This window comes from Tachyglossus aculeatus, chromosome 9, assembly GCF_015852505.1.
Source record: "Tachyglossus aculeatus isolate mTacAcu1 chromosome 9, mTacAcu1.pri, whole genome shotgun sequence".
NCBI lineage: Eukaryota > Metazoa > Chordata > Mammalia > Monotremata > Tachyglossidae > Tachyglossus > Tachyglossus aculeatus.
In genome coordinates, this window is record NC_052074.1 from 18882122 (window position 1) to 18904130 (window position 22009).

The 22009-nt window shown below is 40.1% G+C and overlaps 1 protein-coding gene across 3 annotated transcripts in view; it reads right to left on the reverse strand.

Moving 5' to 3' along the window:
* Positions 1–19956, reverse strand: part of TASP1 (taspase 1) — a 129817-nt gene extending 109861 nt beyond the window's left edge. Inside the window, exons 1-4 of one of the 3 annotated variants that reach the window (XM_038751612.1) lie at positions 19838–19956; positions 19325–19543; positions 18274–18341; positions 15053–15121 (exon numbers count right to left, since the gene is read on the reverse strand). In XM_038751612.1, the coding sequence (XP_038607540.1) occupies positions 15053–15121; positions 18274–18341; positions 19325–19463 (276 nt within the window). In that variant the 5' untranslated portion in view covers positions 19464–19543; positions 19838–19956. Of the gene's footprint in view, positions 1–15052; positions 15122–18273; positions 18342–19324; positions 19544–19828 lie in introns of all 3 variants that reach the window. The other 2 variants (XM_038751613.1, XM_038751610.1) reach the window with 2 other exon arrangements.
* Positions 19957–22009: the final 2053 nt, after the last annotated feature.

Genomic DNA, 22009 nt, shown 5'->3' on the forward strand with positions numbered 1-22009 from the left:
AGGATACAATCTTTCCTTGTGTCACATGTGATTGGGAAAAAATCTGAATCAAACTAGACTGAGATCAAATAATCGTTTATGCTATTCACCATTTAAGTCGGGGTGGGAGGGAGACTCTGAAGAACTGGACAAGAGAAGCCTTATTTTCATTAACCTTACTTGATGCTAGGGAAATGAAAAATAATATTTAGACACTATAAACAGCAGACAATTTCCCATATCTAAAAGAAGAGAAATTGAAGAAAGGATTTGGACAGCAACTACTGAAAAATAAAAAGAAGCAGACTTTTTGGAGAAGATTAAGCTTTATATTAACCTTCCTTTGAATACTAGTCTTGACAATAATACAGGAAAGGCAAGGAGGTTTTTCATTTGGCTCCCCTACCCTGAAAAATAAAAATGTTTCTATTTAATACAATACGGTGTATGTATTTTTAGCCAAGCCAGAGATCTGCAAAGCATTACTCTTTCACTATAAACCACAACCTGTGTTACCCATTTAATGTTCCTAGCTATAAGTGTAAAATAAAATAAGAACTGTTCGCAAGTCTATAGTACATTGGACCACTGGGGATGTATTATGCAACTTCCGCCACATCTTTTACAGATGTAAACAATTTGGTTTTCAATGATGTACAAAAACTAGATTGGCACACTGTAAAATCATCTTATATAAAATGATTTATGTTTGCCTAACTTCCAGGGGGCTCCTTTATAGCATTCACAGGAAATTATTAATATGTTACCATTCACACTATGTCAGTCAAGTGTAAATTTACCAAGCACATCATTAACTGAACACACAGACATATTTATCCAACAGATTGCTTATTCACAAGAAAATGAACCAAAGTCACAGAAATCCTAAGTTAAATAGTTGGCTATTTTTATCAATGACCAGAATGGTCTACTAACCTTTATCTTAGAAGTAAAACATGCTTTAAAAAAAAAGAATTTTAATTTTTCAATTAATTCATTTTAGTCAATCTCTTCAAAATGGATAAATGGAACAGAATATCTACCTGGAGATTCTTCTGGCTTTTTAACCAGACAAGTTCTAGTCATGTTTGAGCCCATTTCCTCAACTCAAATAGGGTTTTCATCTAGAATTTTTATTTTTGCTATCATTTTATTGATTAGGGTCCTAACTTCTCTTCAAAAGATTATAAATCATTATACCGAAGGATGAATATCAATTTGAAAAGATCTATACTGGTCTTTTTCCCTTCCAAAACGTGTTTTTGTTTCAAAAACTGTTTTTCTTGAGCCATCTACCCTAATAAGTGACTTCTTTTTTATCAGGTGTTCTTATCCCCCTTTTAGTTGAGGGAACACTTAACACAAGGCAAGCTGCTCTGAGTATCTGTGTGAACATACATATAATGCCCCCAGGTCAAAAAGAAGTTTGGGAGAGGTTAACAAAAAAAAAAAAAAGGAGATAGAGGGAACACTCTCAATCAGATCACCCTGGGCAACAGTGAGGTCTCTGGTTTGGAGTACCCACCAATTTTAATTTAATCAGATCATCATCATCATCAATCGTATTTATTGAGCGCTTACTATGTGCAGAGCACTGTACTAAGTGCTTGGGAAGTACAAATTGGCAACATATAGAGACAGTCCCTACCCAACAGTGGGCTCACAGTCTAAAAGGGGGAGACAGAGAACAAAACCAAACATACTAACAAAATAAAATAAATGGAATCGATAGGTACAAGTAAAATAAATAAATAGTGTAATAAATATGTACAAACATATATACATAATCAGATAAGCCAAGTCCCATCATTCTGGGCTTCCCATTTGGAAACCACTGTTCTAGTCCGATGCTCCTGAATCAACCAAAACATTTATTAGAGTGTTACATATACGGCAATCACTAATTAAAGTCCATTATTAGAACTTATGTTCTAATCCCGGCTCCACCGCTTGCCTGCTCTGTGACCCTGGGTAAATCACTGGACTTCCCTGTGCCTCCGTTACCTCATCTGTAAAATGGGAATTCGATACCTGCTCCTGTTCCTACTTACATTGTGAGCCCCATGTGGGACCTGATTATTTTGTATCTATCCCAGTGCTTACTACAGTGCTTGGCACATATTAAGGGCTTAACAAATTGTACAATTTTTATTATTATTAGCTACGAGTTGGGCTGCTTTTTTCCCCTCACATTGTAATGATTACATTCCTGTCCAGTCCACAGAGGGGAACCCCAGGGACATTTATTTTACTTGTACATATCTATTCTATTTGTTTTATTTTGTTAATATGTTTTGTTTTGTTGTCTATCTCCCCCTTCTAGACTGTGAGCCCACTGTTGGGTGGGGACCGTCTCTAAATGTTGCCAACTTGTACTTCCCAAGTGCCTAGTACAGTGCTCTGCACACAGTAAGCACTCAATAAATACGATTGATTGATTGATTGATTGCCCTGTCTCTAGTCAGATTCCACAGCCTCCTTTGATAATTTATTCTATTTTCTCCTTTAATTATGGTACTTATTAAGCACTACTATATGTCAAAGCACTGAGCCAAGTACTAGGGTAGACACAGATGGCGTACATACAGATAATATCTAACAAAGCCCACGTGGGGCCCCATGTGGACTGAATGAGAGATGAGGAGTTTTGTTTTTAATGGTATGTGTTAAGCACTTACTATGTGCCAAGCATCATTCTACACTCTGGACACTGTTTTAAGTGCAGGAGTGAGGATAATGCTAAGATTGTGGGCTTGGGAGACAGGGAGGATCGTGGTGTTGTCTACAGTGATGGGAAAGATGGGGAAGGAGAGGGTTTGGTTGAGATCACAAAATTTTACTTGTCTGGTTGCTACCCAAATTCAGTACTGGTAGAAGGAATCCAGGGCCACTATCCTAAAATTCATTCAGTAGTTAACTTTCAATATTCCCAAGCATGTTAACCAGTCCGTACATTATCCAAGCCCTTTCCTGCACCTCCTCTCTTCCTTTGTCCGTTTCTTAGGCATTACAAAGCTTATTATTAATTCCAAAAGGTTGACAGAAGAAGAGAAAGGTTCAAATGAATTCATTTTGTTACTTGTTTCTAGCTTCAGTAAATACTTGGTAGGTAAGAACCGAGAGGGGGATAAACATTATTGGCTAATATTACGATTTCTGGAATCCATAGGTTTTAAATTTATCTATGCTGTGTAATACAACAATATTGTGGTCAGAAAGGATGCTCTCAGGTTGCAATAGCTGCAAGATGATTTTGGAATTAAGTCTGGGCACTTCATCCTCCATGCTTTCAAAAATCAGGCTACTCCCTGACTGAAATAAGTAGAAAAGAACCACAAAAAATTCAAGAGTAATGAAAATGGAAATAAAGGGTAAATAAATGCAGAAATTATAACATACCTATGAGGAACATAGCTCTGTTATCAAAATACCATGCAGCAAGATCATCTAACATGGGTCGGCAACTATTTTAAAAATCTCCTGGGAATGTATACCTTCATGATTAGAGAGGGTTAGTAAATATATGTGTTTAGTTGCAGGAAGCCAAACTGTAACTTCTTGTGTAATGCGCTTTAAAAAATAACCCAACACATCATATTTAGCAAGGTAGAAGCCAGTAATCACATATCTAGTACTTTTAACTCATTTTTGGCCAGTGTAAACTATAACAAGCTCAGATTTTGTACCTTAATGAAATTTTACAACAAGATTCAGTTCTCTTATTGAGCTTTAGTGCTGCCTTAACCCTCAGGTCATTAAAAAAAAAAAATCAAACTTACCATCATGCCTGAAAACTTTTCAATTCATTCATTCAATTGTATTTATTGAGCACTTACTGTGTGCAGAGCACCGTACTAAGCGCTTGGGGAGTACATGTCGACAACATATAGAGATGGTCCTTACCCAACAACGGGCTCACTCAGATAACATGAGGCATTACTAGGAAACTTACTTAGCATATATTTTAATTGTTAAAAACACTATATAACTATATGCTGGAAATAGAATGTCTCCAGTGGATCTTGTCCAAGAGAAGTTAATCAAAATATATGGAAATCATAACTAAATCAGTATTTTTGATTAAAAAAAATTCATTCATGAATACAGAAACAGCGTAATTTAAAACTTCAGAAGCCCAAGTAAAAGAGTTCCTTGGAAACAAAACACTTTTCATTTTCTTTAAATAATTGCTCTTGAACTATAAGAATTATCGTCACTTTTTGGCCTCTCTCTCTTCTCTACCTCAGGATGTATTTACAGATGCACTGGCAGTTTCACAGACAGGCATGCTAAAATTTCTTGCTGTGGTTGATCAAAGTTGGAATGCCTGCAGAAATTATTCATTTAAACAGTCCAGAATTACGTCCAGCCAAATAGTTATAGTGCTCTACTTTTAAGATGTGTAAAACAATATTTCAACTATCTTGGAAATAGTTTGAATGAATATTTGTTTGCATCACACTTTGTGATTACTACTGCTTTCCTAAGTCAAGCACAATAGACATTACGGAACATCCTCGACAGACAAATTACAAAAAAGTCCAGTTGCAAAATATTACGCTATATAAAAAACCCAGTTTCACAGACTTGCGTCTGTGAAATGAATTAAAAAGTTTCATGGTCGCCTTGAAGTACAAAAGCTAACTGCAAAAGAAATAGAACAAACAGAACAAATGCCGTTATGTATTCATCATGGCATTTGTTGATCTGGCACAGAAAATCCTTTTAGACAAATGGAACCAGATTTTTTTTTTAATTTACTACTAAAAATATTTAAATGAAAAAAACACTGCACATCTGCTGCCTCACCCTTTTCCTATTATTAATCTGCCTAGTTTACAAATAAATAACAAATAGAAAAATCACATCACAGCAATATAGATTATTTTATTAGGTTTTTTATTGAAAACCACAGAATTGCAGTACAAAGAGTTACTTGTCAAACATAACACACGTCTCTAAAAGAAAATCCTGGCTTGGCCGGGCTTGCACATCTGAAATAGTTTTTAAGTTTGTTTTAGTTGGATTCTTTACGACGTCCAGGAATAGGTTAGCACAAAGGGTACCTGAAATTGTCCTTTCCACATCAGCTTCAATAGAAAGACAAATGTGGCACTTTCACTTGTGTTGCCAATTCTGCCATCAAAGACAAATCTCACTAGTTTAAATGATTACTTATTATAATCATTTTTGGACTGTAACAGAGAAAACTGTCATTTGTCAACAAGATAACAGCAAATCCAGAAAGTGCATCTATTTCAAACCATAAATCTAGCAAATGAGGAAACGGAGAACAAGTTTCCGGGGCCAGACCCCCTTCAGGGATCATTTGGAATATTCCAGGATGAGGCTTATCTTGGCCAGTAAGAGGAAAACTCCACCTCCCCTAGGGACAGAGCCAAGATCTCCTAATACCAGAGGGAAGGGAAGTGAGGTAATTGAAGCTGACTGTTGGCTGTTCTGCAAGCTGAGCCCTCCTATCCTTGAGTGCTATCTCTAAGGGATCTTCACATGGTATCCTATTTCTCTCCACCCAACCTGTATTTGGGATAAAAAAAAAAGGAAGCTACAGTGGGATAATTGGGTTATCATCCTAAATTGGGGGTAGTCTTAGACTAAGCTTTATTTCCCACCTTTTCCTCCAGCGAAATCTCTCAGGCAGCACATGGCTTAACTGCATGATTTTTGTTAAAATCCTCAACTTGGCCCTGGAAGTCTACCTTAGTGGCTGGAAATATTACTTAGCAAACCTAGTCTTTAGAATTCCCTACCGTGCTCTTTCTCCACTTTGCAATACTAATGGTAATGGTCGATGGGGTCTACATAGAACACAATTGGATCTCGAATAGAGTGTCTGATTTCCCATATTCCTCTACTAAGTCTAAATACAGGGTGTCTGATTCTGGTCCCAGCAACTGGCTGTACGACAAAATGGCCCCAGTTTTGATCCAACTGAACACAACAAAAAACCCACACCAGCGTCTAGTAGGAACATGCCCTATGAAAATCATACCTCCTCCAAGAAACCTTTCCCGACTATCCTCTCATTTCCCCATGCTATTCTCCCTCTACGAATCCACATTCCTATTCATTCATTCAGTCGTATTTATTGAGCGCTTACTGTGTGCACAGCACTGTACTAAGTGCTTGGGAAGTACAAGTTGGCAACATATAGAGACGGTCCCTACCCAACAGTGGGCTCACAGTCTAGAAGGGGGAGACAGACAACAAAACAAAACCTATTAACAAAAATAAATAGAATATGTACAAATAAAATAGAGTAATAAATATGTACAAATGTATATACATATATACAGGTGATATGGGGAGGGGAAGGAGGTAAGGTGGGGGGTGGGGAGGGGGAGGAGGGGGAGAGGAAGGAGGGGGCTCAGTCTGGGAAGGCCTCCTGGAGGAGGTGAGCTCTCAGTAGGGCCTTGAAGAGAGGAAGAGAGCTAGCTTGGCGGATTTGCGGAGGGAGGGCATTCCAGGCCAGGGGGATGACCTGGGCCCGGTGTCGATGGCACGACAGGCGAGAACGAGGCACGGTGAGGAGATTAGTGGCAGAGGAGCCGAGGGTGTGGGCTGGGCTGGAGAAGGAGAGAACGGAGGTGAGGTAGGAGGGGGAGAGGTGATGGACAGCCTTGAAGCCGAGGGTGAGGAGTTTTTGCCTGATGTGTAGGTTGATTGGTAGCCACTGGAGATTTTTGAGGAAGGGAGTAACATGCCCAGAGCGTTTCTGCACAAAGACGATCCAGGAAGCGGTGTGAAGTATGGATTGAAGTGGGGAGAGACAGGAAGATGGGAGATCGGAGAGGAGGCTGATGCAGTAATCCAGTCGGGATAGGATGAAAGATTGAACGAGCAGGGTAGCGGTTTGGATGGAGAGGAAAGGGCGGATCTTGGCAATGTTGCGGAGGTGAGACCGGCAGGTTTTGATGATGGATTGGATGTGAGGGGTGAACGAGAGAGCAGAGTCGAGGATGACACCAAGGTTGCGGACTTGTGAGACGGGAAGGATAGTAGTGCCGTCAACAGTGATGGGAAAGTCAGGGAGAGGGCAGGGTTTGGGAGGGAAGATAAGGAGTTCAGTCTTGAACATGCTGAGTTGTAGATGGCGGGCAGACATCCAGATGGAGATGTCCTCAAGGCAGGAGGAGATGTGAGCCTGGAGGGAGGGAGAGAGAGCAGGGGCAGAGATGCAGATTTGGGTGTCATCAGCGTAGAGATGATAGTTGAAAGCCGTGGGAGCGAATGAGGTCACCAAGGGAGTGAGTGTAGATAGAGAACAGAAGGGGACCAAGAACTGACCCTTGAGGAACCCCTACAGTAAGGGGATGGGAGGGGGAGGAGGAGCCCGCAAAAGAGACTGAGAATGAACGGCCGGAGAGATAAGAGGAGAACCAGGAGAGGACAGAGTCTGTGAAGCCAAGGTTGGATAGCGTGTTGAGGAGAAGGGGGTGGTCCACAGTGTCAAAGGCAGCTGAGAGGTCAAGGAGGATTAGGATAGAGTAGGAATTAGGATAGAGTAGGATCCCAAGCAACTGATACTCACCCCACCTCCATCCCAGAGCACTTCTGTATTTCCTCTAGCAGTAATTTATTTCATCATCAGTCTCCCCTGCTTGCTTGCAAGACCCTTGCAGATCATGTCTACCAACGGTTTTGTACTTTCCCAAGCGGTTGGGACAGCGCTTGGCATAGCATGTATTTAATAAATGCCATGGATTGATGCTTGGGATTCCAAGATTTGTCAACATATTCTTTCATCCTATATGGGATAAGAGAGGGCATGATGCATCTCACCATATCTGAGATGAGGAAATGGGATCATTTAGCAATCCTCTATGTTATGGTTGGCAGCAGATGCATGGCCAGCACTTTCTTCCCAATTTGTTTAACAAAACCTAGGAAATGGCTACTATTTGAGTGCTTTTTTCAGGGGAACATTTGCTAGGTGCTTTGGGCCCATCTTTCTCTGCAGTAAAGCCCATGGGCAGAATATTTATCCCCACATTTTTCTGGGTCCATTACCACCCATCACCTGCACAGCTGAACACCAGAACAATTTTGGAGGTGGACAAAATCTTAACCCACAGAGTCTTTCATTTTGGCCTTATATGAAATTCCAATGTTTTGGGGTACAATCCTTGATAACAAAGCACTTTCATATCATATCATTTCATATCACTTTCATAGACTGTGAGTCCACTGTTGGGTAGGGACTGTCTCTATGTTGCCAACTTGTACTTCCTAAGTGCTTAGTACAGTGTTCTGCACACAGTAAGCGCTCAATAAATATGATTGATGATGATGATACCCAAAACCAATAGTTGGATTCCTATCCCCAATGCCTTGTGAAGTTTCTCTGATAAATGATCAGAGAATCAGACAAAAGTGAAATCTGCACGAACATTTATCTCCAAGAAGAATGTCAACCATCTGGTGCTAAATGAATCTAAATTGTAAGTTTCAGCATCTTTTTTTATGGCATTTGTTTAGTGTTCACTTTATACCAGGCACGAGCTAAATGCTGGGGTAGATACAAATTAATCAGGTTGGACACAGTCCATGTCCCACATGGGGCTCACAGTCTTAGTCCCCATTTTACAGATGAGGTAACTGAGGCACAGAAAATTTAAGCGACTTGTCCAAGGCCACACAGCAGACAAGAGGCAGAGCCGGTATTAGCAAGTGAAATCTGCACCAGCATTTATCTCCAGAAAGACTGTCACCTCTTGGTGTTCCAGGAATCTAAGTTGTACATTTCAGCATTTTCCATTACTTCCAGGCAATTCTGAAGCTGATAACCAGACTCTAAAAAACATCTTCCCTGTGCCACTTTATTATCGTAAAGAGATATCAATGGTCTTAACAGCTAATTTAGTAATGTAGTCAAACCCAGGTTAAAACATTTTCAGGCCTCGAAGTACGAAGAAGTGGATCTTCTCCCAAAATTCACCCTCACTCCACCTCTTTTGTGCCTCTATGAACCTCTGGGGGGTTTGGGGGGTTTTTTTGTTGTTTTTTAATGGGAGTGGCATGGAAGCCAATACTGGCTGGGATATGAGGAGGAGAAGCTGTTGCTGACAATTGTGCCAGCATTCCCACTGCTCTGAGCATACCACTATGGCCCTCCCAACCCCAATCTAAAAACAGAATGAAAGATACCACAAGAAGTCACTTCTTCTGACCCTGCTATTTCTATTGCCTCTACTACAGCTTTACCTAGCCCAGAGTAGCACTGGCAGGCCACTGATAAGAGGGGACTCTTGGACAAGTGCCCATTTTACTCAATGAATAAAGTGGCCCTGAGTGCTGTATTCAAACTTCATAACGAGCATTCAAAAGATAAATTTGTGTTCATTACGCTGCATTCTCCAAGGCAACTGTTTATTCTTGACTATAATCAGCTATTTTCACCTATAACAGAGTTCGATACAACTTGGGAGGGTCTCATTTCAAAAAGAATAAATGGTACTCCTTCCTTGTAGAGAAGCTGAAACAGAGCAGCCACTTCAAGAGTATTCTCAAAGAATACTAAGAAAGACTGCTTTTTCACAATGACACCCAAATCTCAGGGATCCGCCAAAGCTTAAGAATTCTTTTGCTGAAATGCAGAAAGTAAAATCCACTGTGAAATGTGTATATGCTGGAGTGCGATTCTTTTAGTTTTACTGGGTTGAAAAAAAAGCCACCATTTTTCCTCAAGCAGCTAAATTTGCATTAAATTATGTTTTAAACACTATGATTTTATTCAGAAAAATGGAATGGCTCCAGATGAGATGACTAATGTGTAAGTATATACAGTACAAGTTGCCATACAGTTCTCACAGCAAGAATAGTATTATTGCTCAGAACAGGTTGTTCATTGGGGTTGTTTTTTTGTTTTTGTTTGTTTGAGGAGGAGGTGAAATGTGACGGGGTGAAGGTTAAATGTGATTTGTTTTTTCACTGTCCCAGGCTAACTGGGATCTGGTGTTTCTCTGCCTTCATATGTTCACCCACAGGCTGTCTTTGAATTAAATCAACACTCTAGTAGAACAAGCAAACAAGTTGCCTCCTGTATAGATATAGATCTTCAGAATACAGTTCCCCTGGTCAGAAGGCTAAATTTCCCAGGAAAGGTGATTTTCTCTACCTCCTCCTAAGAGGGACACGGGTACTTGGATGGATGAAACTCATTAAGTGTACATCTTGATAATAACAAAACACACAAAAGTATGCAGAAAAACATAAAGACTCCATAAACACCCGGGATGCGCAGAAATACATTTGAGGCACCAGTGGAAATACTACTGAAAAAGACAAGGACAGAAGGCTAGACAACTTGGATGATGAATGATAATTAAGGAAAATTACACTACAACTATTAAGTGGCTCCAAAGTGAGGATTAAAAAATAATACAATAAAAATATTTTAAACTATTACAAAAAAAGAAGTAAAATTTATTAGTGCATACACATAAAAACAGACCACCCATAGCAAAGGAAAAAGACATCAGTGGAAAGCAAAAAAAAAAAAAAAGATTCTTCAGGCTGGTAAGCCTAAAATTAGACTTGTCTGCCATATTTTGGTTTGTGGGTATTTATGACAAACTGTTTCTGCAATCTGTTCTATACATACTACAGTGATCAGGCTCAATACTAAAGCATCTAGCTATCCAGCTGTCTCTGAAAAGCTGATTTCTAGAAATGAAGACATAAGGCAACAATGTGCAGAAAATCTTGAAGTCTTGGTTTCAGAAAGAAAACGAATTCAAAAATGCCTTAATTTGGAAGAAGGAGTATTGAGAAATGAGATTAGGCATTTTTTCTAAGACAAGTGAGACCTTCATGCAACAAAAATCTGCAAATCCAAAAAAATCAGGTGAAGTGTTCACGATATCAAAAGTAATGAGGTAGCCATGTAATGCAAAATGTCCTTCTCACTGTAAAATTCTGAGTCCATGTTTGCTTAGTTTACACTCCGACAACTATCAAAACATAATAATGTACATATGTATATTTTCTTCTTCAAACTAATGTCATCGCTGGGAAGTCAAAATGCTTCACCAGAGCTAAAAACCATTCACTCTGGTTTGCATGGTAGCGAGGCTCTCTGGAGAGAGGTGAGGTACACGCCAGAGAAAGAGGAGAGGGTTTTGGATTTATTCTCCAACAAAACTGCGGGAAAAAAAATCAAAATTTCCAAGAATGTATTTGTGCACATGAGTTTTTTTCATTTCTCCTCACCGCTTCCCACCACTTGGGAAATTCCTTAATTGTTCAGATACCATCCTCCTAGCCCCCTGTATCAAAAGGGGACAGGGGAAGCAAAAAAGTAGAGACATCCCACCTTGGATGTTCCTTCAACACTGGAGTTCATGGCCTGCAGAGGTTTGGGAAGTCCCAGCGACCCACCCCACCCCGAGCCCCAGGCCTGTCTGGAAAGATCCTACTTGGACTGTGAACCCAATGGGAATGGGACTTGTATCGGAAGTTACCTCTAAGGGAAGTTCTGTCCACATCAACAGTGTGGACAATTAACTCCGCTCCAGTACATGAGAAGCAAAGATTCTAACAGCTCCCACTGGAAGAGTGATTTAGAGATGCAACAACAAGTAATAATGGATGCTGATATGCTGCTAGGTGGGTTTCACAGAAATATTCAGTCGTGGACCTCCATCTGCATCCCAAACCAGTCACCATGTGTCAAGGATGCTACCAGTTGTCTCCCTGGTAAACCACTGAACTATGCTCTGCCCTCTCCCCCTTTCAGACTGTGAGCCCACTGTTGGGTAGGGACTGTCTCTATGTGTTGCCAATTTGTACTTCCCAAGCGCTTAGTACAGTGCTCTGCACACAGTAAGCGCTCAATAAATACGATTGATTGATTGATTGCCCTCCTTTAAACTCAGTGCCTCTGACCTGTCCCCAGGCCACGCTGCTATGCCTGATTCTGGATATACCAACTTCTTAAGAGCATCCTCTCATGAGAGAAACACTTTTCAGGTACTGGATTTGCAGTCGGACACTTCTTAGTCCCAGGCTTCCCTTAGCTCTGTACAGACCTAGTGATCAACTAATGACCCCCTGCTTGCCTAAAAAAATAACGGGGGTATTTGTTAGCACTTACTATGTGTCAAGGTTTCCACTAAGCGCTGAGGTGGATACAAGACAATCGGGTCAGAGTACCTGACTCTCATCAGGTTCAGAGTCTAAGCAGGAGGGAGAACAGGTATTGAATCTTGAATCCCCATTTTACAGATGAGGAAACTGAGGCATGGAGAGGTTAAGTGACTTGCCACAGTCACACATCAGGCAGAATCAGAATTAGACGCAGGTCCTCTGACTGCCGGGCCTATGCTCTTTCCACTAAGCCTATGCTGCTTCCCTCCTCTAAAATAAAAGCACAATGCCATAAGCTCCAACACTGATGAAGACTGACAGGCAGAAAAAACATTTTTCAATAGAGAAGCAGCGTGGCTTAGTGGAAAGAGCATGGGCTTGGGAGTCAGAGGTCGTGGGTTCTAATCCTCGTTACGCCACTTGTCAGATGGGTGACTTTGGGCAAGTCACTTCACTTCTCTGGGCCTCAGTGACCTCATCTGTCAAATGGGGATTAAGACTGTGAGCCCCACGTGGAACTACCTGATAACCCTGTATCTATCCCAGAGCTTAGAACAGTGCTTGGCACAGTAAACACTTAAACACCATCATTATTATTAACAACTTAGGCTCACTGTAGCAATATCAAGATTTGCCAAGTTATTCGTCAATCGACTGGTTGTATTTATTGAGAGCGTATTATGTGCAGAGCACTGTAATAAGCGCTTGGGAGAGTACAATACATCAAGGAGGACTTCAAAGCAGGAATGGGTAGCAATGCCAGAAACAGGAAAGTGTCACTGGTCCTCATGGGATGATACCTCTAAATATTAATGAGCTACACCTGTTAAGTGTGCCAAACATCATTTCACAACAAGCAATGCCGTTACCTACAGAGGAAAGAAAGACATCATAGAAAACCCATAAATCTGAACATTTCCTAGCAGTTGGCTGTGAAAGACATACATGGCAGTCAAGTAAGGCGCTGAGTGCTAGATTGATTTTAGTTTGACATGGAGAAGCAGCATGGCTTCGTGGAAAGACTACAAGCCTGGGAGTCGGAGGATCTGGGTTCTAACCCAGTTCTGCCCCACGCCTGCTTTGCAACCTTGGACACGTCACTTAATTTCTCAGTTCCTCAGTTACCTCATCTGTAAAATGGGGATTAAAGCTGTGAGCCCCATGTGGGACATGGACTGTATCCAATCCAATGAGCCGGTATCTACCCCTGTGCTTAGTACAGTGCCCGGCACATAGTAACTTGAGAAGCAGCGTGGCTCAGTGGGAAGAGCCCGGGCTTTGGAGTCAGAGGTCATGGGTTCAAATCCCCACTCTGCCAATTGTCAGCTGTGTGACTTTGGGAAAGTCACTTAACTTCTCTGGGCCTCAGTGACCTCATCTGTAAAATGGGGATTAAGACTGTGAGCCTGAGGGACAACCTGATCACCTTGTAACCTCCCCAGTGCTTAGAACAGTGCTGTGCACATAGTAAGCGCTTAATAAATGCCAACATTATTATTATTAATAATAATAACAAATACTTTAAAAAAATTATAAGGCCCAAACTGTTGCTTGCAATAAAGCTAATGTAACAGAATTCATAACCTCCCAACAAATTACCATCCACTTGCCTGTGAGCCAAACAGGCCCTTGGGTGACCGAAAACACAACACTCTACAACAAAAACCAATGAGCCACAATACAGATAAACTCTGCTTCCTCTAGACAATCTTTTCTTAAAAGCATTCATGAAATGGTTTAGGTTTACATCTAATATTTTCAAAGAGGAAAGTTTAAAAGTTTAACAAAATACGTCATACATGTTTGTACACATATGTATACATGCCGGAGAAGCAGCACGGCTTAGTGGATAGAGCACGGGACTGGGATCAAAAGGTCATGGGTTCTAATCCCGTCTTCACCACATGTCTGCTATGTGATCTTGGGCAAGTCACTCCACTTCCCTGGGCCTCCGTTCCCTCCTCTGTAAAATGGGGGTAAGAGTGGGAGCCCTGTTTACTTGTACCTGTTTTGTTTTGTTGTCTGTCTCCCCACCGCTAGACTGTGAGCCCATGGTTGGGTAGGGATTGTCTCTATTGCTGAACTGTACTTTCCAAGCGCTTAGTACAGTGCCCTACACACATTAAGCACTCAAATACAACTGAATGAATGAATGAATACAATAAAATGTGAAATTCAATGGTAAAAACTATGAAATGTGAAAAACGCAAAATATAATTTGAGCAAATGAAAAGCAATGTAAGGTAAATGAAACAGTTATCAAATTTAGTATCTCATAGTCATCTTTTTCAACTCTGCTCCTTCCAAAGGAATGATTTATACACATTGGATTTCAGTTCACTGTGCATTGCCACTTGTAGAGTAGTCTGCAATAAAATATTACTGCAACAAATATTCCTTGATGTGCCTTGAAAGAGATTAGATTTGGAACAGTCATCTTTCCTGTCAACACTCCTTTCATTCACAGCATAAAATTTATTCTTTCCATAGACGGAAAAAGATGTCATTAATAATTCCAAAAAAGAATATTACTACAGCTTTTCATCTCCAAAGCACTTTCCAGGTTGATTTAAGGACCACAGAAAACATCTATAAAATTCAGCTACCTCAGAAGTGCAACAAAGCAGTTTCTCTACAAATGCAGTCTACCCTCACTCAGATAATTTTCTAAATTCCAATTAAATACCAGGATATTGAATTAAATAAATTTAAAATGGCAAACCGGAGTATGTTGGTTTGAACTCTTGCAAATAGTAACACAGTAACATAAACGATCATAGCGGATGGTTAGGAAAAACTAAGTCGTGAAAAAGTTCTAGCTACGGATTATCTCATGTTTATACTCTTTTAAACACTTTAGGAAAAGGTACCCACATAATTTGAACGTCATATGGTTTTACTGCAAAACCTAGAAACTTGCATGTGTTCGCAACAGACCATTCAATATGTAATTTTAAAAAAATACCTCTAGTTCAACAAGAGCTGCAGTCACTGCATCAGTTGCAAGAGCACCAGCCTGTAGTTTTTCAATCGCCTGCAAAACCAAATGATCGATAATTTTCACTTTAAATACATACTATAATGATATGCTTTCCAGACCTCTTAAAGCAGAGGTTTCAAGTCATTCAAATTTACTGCAGTGGATCTTCCCAAGATTACATCAAGATTCAAAAGATAACAGGTAACAGTCAAATATATCACATGAGAGCAATCCATGAAAAACTGCACTGTGGACTGAGAATTTGTGAAAGGTTTGAATGGTTCCAAAAATACAACATATAATAATAATTATAACTTTGGTATTTGTTAAGCACTTACTATGGGCCAGAGCTCTGTGCCCGGCACTGTACTAAGCACTGGGCTAGATACAAGATAATTGGTCCAGACATAGTCTCTGTCCCACATGGGGCTCACAGTCTTAATCCTCATTATACAGATGAGGTAACTGAGGCACAGAGAAGTGAAGTGACTTGCCCTAGGTCACAGAGCAGACAACTGGCATAGCCAGGATCAGAACCAGGTCCTTCTGACTCCCATGCCTGTGCTCTATCCACTAGGCCACGAATTAAGAAGATATATTTTAAAATAGATTTGATCTAAATCTTCCATTTTCCCAAAAGCTAGACATGAGAAGGCTCTGATAATTATTCTTTGTTTTCTTAAAGTGAAATGTTACCACTGTTTAATTTATTATAATTTTTATGCCATAACCAGAAGTGATTATCTCTCCCATTTTTAACTTTCACCAGTTCACGGAATACAATTATCTGTACTCAAAGTCCTCATCCTTTGATAGTAGTTTTCTCTTATTCTGTTGAGTCGTTTCCAACCCATAGCGACTCCATGGACATATCTCTCCCAGAACGCCCCATCTCCACCTGCAATTATTCTGCTAGTGTATCCACAGAGTTTTCTTGGTAAAAATGCTGAAGTGGTTTACTATTGTCTTCTTCTGTGCAGTAGGCTTGCGTCTTTGCCCTTAACTCTCTCCCATGTCACTGCTGCCCAGCACAAGTGAGTTTTGACTTGTAGTAGAATGCCTTCCACTAGCTAGCCGCTGCACTCCGGTAGCCGACACTCACAGAGTACCAGAAACTCCCCAGATGCGATCCTGAGAAGGGTATATTGTAGTGTCACTATTTAATACCCTCCGAAAATGCAAGCCAGAGAACTCCATTTCCATTGGGAAGCAGGTGTTCAGCAGCAGTCGGGAATACTTCAGCAGGGTGGCTTAGGGGCAAGAGCCCGTGCTTGGGAGTCAGAAGTCGCGGGCTCTAATTCCAACTCCGCCGCTTGTCAGCTGTGTGACTTTAGGCAAGTCATTTCATTTCTCTGTGCCTCAGTTACCTCATCTGTAAAATGGGGACTGAGACTGTGAGCCCCACTTGGGACAACCTGATTACCCTGTATCTACCCCAGAGCTTAGAACAGTGCTTGGCACATAGTAAGTACTTAGCAAATGCCATCATCATCATTATTATTATTAGGCTATGTCTCAATTACACTTACTGTGGGCAGAACAGTGTACCGGGGCTTGGAAATGTACAATAAAGGTAAAGGACACAATCCCGGTTCTTAAACACCTTATATTCTAATGCCAAGGAGGTTTAGGTTATAGTCCCAGCTCTGTTAATCAATCAGTGATATTGATTGCTTGCCACTCTCCTGCAATGTGACCTCATGCAGTTATCTTAATCAATCAATCAATCGTATTTATTGAGCGCTTACTGTGTGCAGAGCACTGTACTAAGCGCTTGGGAAGTACAAGTTGGCAACATATAGAGACAGTCCCTACCCAACAGTGGGCTCACAGTCTAAAAGAGTGGGCTCACAGTCTTAAATTTTCTATCCCTCAGTTGGTTTTAATTGATAACTTCTGTAACATACCATAAATGGAAAAGTTCTCTATTCTTGTTTCCTCATCTGTAAAATGGGGTAGTGATATTGGGCTCTCCCACAACACAGAAGTATTCGAGGCATTGAGAGGCCCAAATGAGATGTGATAAAAAAAAAATAAGTGCTATTCAAATTCAAGATATTATTCATTATTCTGATGCCTGATTAAATCGACAAATAGCTAACAGCATTATGAATGGTAAAGAGGCTGCCTCAGCTCTGAACAAGAGCTAAAAAAGAATACAAAATAATTTATGGAACATAAAGCACTTTCTATTTACTGTTCTCCCTTCAAGAAGCAAATCTGGTTGCTCGGTTTGTTAATCCCATCCCAGTAAAGATCTTTGCCATTGACTTAACTTATACTTAACAGGAGGAATTAGGTATGTAGTCTAGCAAGGGTGTGGGGTGAAACAGACAGAGAGAAAGGGAGAGAGAGATACAGACAGAAAATAAATTGATCCCAAAACAATCCATTTTCCTAAAACGTATGTCTAAAATGTGTATTTTCAAAAGAACACAATGACTCCATTAGGGAACATTCCTCCAACGATGTGTCCAGATACAACGTATTGCGCTATCAGAAGAAAGGGTGGTGAACTCACTTGGCGAACACAGTATGAGCAATATGTATATATGTCTGTACATATTTATTACTCTATTTATTTAACTTGTACATATTTATTCTATTTATTTTATTTTGTTAATAGGTTTTGTTTTGTTGTCTGTCTCCCCCTTCTGGACTGTGAACCCGCTGTTGGGTAGGGACGGTCTCTATATGTTGCCAACAGGTACTTCCCAAGCGCTTAGTACAGTGCTCTGCACACAGTAAGCGCTCAATAAATACAATTGAATGAATGAACGAACACAGGTTTTCCTTACACAGGGCCTATTAAGACTGTAACCCCCAAGATTTAGTGCCCAACTGTGCTATGTACTGTATCCCACATGTTACTGTCCTATATCCAGGGCACTCACCAAGCTACTTAAGACCTACCAATCAATCTGCATTCACTGTGTGCAGAGCACTGTACTCGGCGTTTAAGAGATTGAAAGCTCGTCGTGGGTGGAGAATGTCTCTGTTTATTGTTATACTGTACTCTCCCAAGCACTTAGTACAGTGCTCTGCACACAGTAAGCACTCAATAAATACGAATGAATGAGAATACAAGACATTCCCTGCATGTTTCCCGCCCACAGAGAGCTTACAGCGTATAGGACCTGAATGAGAATACAACAGGCAAATGCACAGAAAATAAGAAATGATTTAAACCTGATTTTTTTTCATACCTTCTGACAGGCTCGTTTGCACACGTGTTTATATTCTTTAGCTTTGGATTCAGAGTGATAACCTGCACCTATAAATTAATGCAGAAAAAAATTTGAACCAGCAGATTGCAATAAGCTATTATTAAAATAAACTCTAGAACACAGTTTACATTATTCAGAGTGATCCATCCAAATTTAAGTCATTCTATTTGACCTGCTAAAAACAAATATTATACACTTCGCTACGATTTTATGACTGTCCTATGGAAGCTGAATATTCATTCAATCATTCCCTTGTTTTGAAAGCTACATTTGAAAAATTAGTATCTGCCTGTTTTTGCGTGGCTCCATGGAAAGAGCACAGGCTCTTTGGAGTCAGAGGTCATGGGTTCAAATCCCGGCTCTGTCAATTGTCAGCTATGTGACTTTGGGCACGTCACTTAACTTCTCTGGGCCTCAGTTACCTCATCTGTAAAATGGGGATTAAGACTGTGAGCCTCCTGTGGAACAACCTGATCACCTTGTAAGCTCCCCAGCGCTTAGAACAGTGCTTTGCACATAGTAAGCACTTAATAAATGCCATGATTATTATTATTCATTCATTCATTCATTCAATCGTATTTATTGAGCACTTACTGTGTGCACAGCACTGTACTAAGCGCTTGGGAACTACAAGTTGGCAACATATAGAGATGGTCCCTACCTAACAACGGGCTCACAGTCTATTATTATTATTGTTATTATTATTAATAATACCCAAAGAGGGTTCATGGGGATTAAGGAAAATAAAAATGTAATCAATAAATAAGTACGCAATGACTATGTCCCCAGCATTGTCAGCAAGACTGTAATCTGAGCAAGGAGAATATATAAAATCATACACCTGTGTTCTGCTCAAGAAGAAACAAACGACAGTACTAACATCCTTATTGTCTAAAATTCAAATTCCCCTTCCTGAGTTGCTCAGAGCTAGCTAGCTCCTACTGTAAATTTATTTCTTAATCTATTTTAAGACACGAGTCGGAATTCAGTATTGTACTTATTTTCCGACTCTTGATTGTTGATGCCTCACCTGCATGTACAAGCACAAATCCTACTCGTTTCTCTTTATGGGCCTGCTTTGTTTCTAGTTCTCTGGCTGTCACCTTAACAGCAGTAAGTTGAGAGGACTTGGAAGGCAGCACTTCTGCTGAACTCATCCCCTTCTCCATGATGATACTCCAAGATTACCATCTTCTATTGGAAAAAGGGCATTCTTCCATCCAAAAGATAACTTGGAAGAGGAATCCCCCTAAAGCAAAATCAAGACCAGATGTTACGCATTTCTTTCTACCCAAAGGCATATTACTAATGAAGAGTCATGCAAAAAGAACTGTCAAAAATATTTCCATTTAAAGTTACAAATGAAATGTACATGTCTACTTTGATACTTGCTAGATTCTCCGACAAATGCAAATTAAAAACAAAAACAAATACGGAGCATGAAAAAGTTATAATGGTATGCTACTGAAAATAAGGCAAGGCAGCTAAACAGCAAAGAGATGAGAGCTGAGGGGGTTTGAAAGATATTTTTCACCTGCCTTACTCTCAATGATGCTCCATGTTACTTCAATATCTCTTTTAATATCACTTCCTCCTCCCATGAAGCCAAATGGTTGATATCTCAGTAGACACTTTAAAGCAGGGGCTTTGAGAGGACTATAGCACTGCTAGATTAACAAACAGATTAGATAACATAAGTGCTTCTACAAAGCAGCCAAAGAAACCACTTGAAAATCTGGTAAACATTTTCCACATCTAAGCACACAACGCTGATGAGTAACAAGTTAAATTACTGAGCACGGATATGAATGTGGCGGTTTCTTCTAAACATAGATGAAAGTCAGTCATATAAAATTGCATTCCTGGAAATGTGAATTTCAAATGTTAATGAAGAATGAGACACAATTTTCCATCACAAATTGAGCTACATAAAATTGCAAAGTGTTTTAAAAACACCTAAACTCAACTAGTTCTTGAATTATTTACACTTTCCAAATGATGCATGTCTCTGTCTAAACCTACTTGTCTCTGTTCACTCAAGCAGAGGAAAAGAAGTGGCTCTAATTCCTCAATATGCACTATTTAGGTATTTATTGAGCACCTCCGGATGAGCAGGAAAACCAAGGCAAAGAAAGGCTGGGCATTTTGGTGAGATTACTGTTACACTCTGTTCACTTGTGTTAGGATATAGAAGGCTCATAAAATATTCCTGAGTATCCCCAAAGTTATATAGTGCTTAACTGCACAAGGTACCGATAAAAGACAAAGATTGCATTGCAACTGATTGCCTCGGGAGGTCATGATGGGTGCCTGTTGCCTAAAAAAATGAATTGAGAGCTCCAAATAATAGCAGCCTCTAAGGGAAGCTACTCAAGTAAGCATCAGCACCAAAGATAAAAGTATGGGTGAACTGGCGGAATGTCTTTCACATAATCCTCAAAGTGCCTCAACCATGGATCTTCATTTCCCTCCGTGACCAGTAAAATTACCTGGACAAAGTAAACTATCAATTCTGTTTGATATTGAAAATATAGAAGTTATCAGAAGATCTTTCTCAATACTCCCTTTTCGAAGTATTCCTTTTATTGGAAAGTAGTAAATTTTGAGAACAAGTACCAAGTCAATTTAGGAAACCCCCTTCCTCATAGGTGGTTCAAACCACTGCTATATGATTACCCCGATAGGAAAGTTGACATCTTTGCTTAGGACTGTCATGGCTGCTGTCTCAACGTTTATTTTTTTGGATCAGAATAGCATCACCACATTACAGCTGTTTCCAAAAAATCAGGGATGCCTGCTTCCAGTGTTTTACAACTGTTTTAGAATTTCTCACAGCACATCTCAAGTAATAATCTATCATCTTCCCATCCTCCAGCAAAATGCAACTGGGTATAAAACTGGGATTATAATTTACAGCCTTGGATTTTGTGATTATTGCTTAGATTAGCAACAGAAATTAGCACAAACCCACATGTCAGAGTTAGGTCAAAAGGCAATTTAAGGGCACTTCAGAACCTCAACAAATATTGTAAATGTAAACTACAGCATTAGAACTAATTTGAGGACTGTCACTATTTACTGTAGTCAAATGCATCAACTCACTGGTAGGAGATTACTGGGAAATCAAACTAGGAATGAAATCTGCGGCAGACACATTTCTAAAGTCAATCGCAACACTGCTCTCACGGTTTTCCACAGAGAGACAGATGGAGCAGGAATAATCACAACTCTAATAAAACTTCAAATTACAATTCTGAAACATGAAGTCATCCAATCAAACTCATAAAAATGTCCTAGATACTTGCCCAAGACACTGAATGACTGGTAAAGTAGTACCACCAGCGGCTGTCTGCGTTCAACCGAGACAACCTGGCCTCCAAACACCCGTTTCTTCAGTATCTTCATGGGCCATTGCCAGAAACCGCCCTCTAGATCATCTTAAGCAAAAGAAATGTTTGACTCCAGTGCAAGTGGAGCAGGCCATAGTCCAACGCCAACCTTGTGCACTCCAACCTATTAAAAGGAACACGAAAAAGACAACTAGGTACACGCTCACTGTAGGAAATGCTTGGACGATATTTTCGAAAAGATGAGGTAAAACAATTGTATGGTACTACAGTTTTCATTAGAGTCTGTGAAGCAAGAAAAAACTATTCTGAATTTCCAGAACGCCTAGAGCTCCTGGGCCAAAATACACAAGGAACAGTGAGTCATT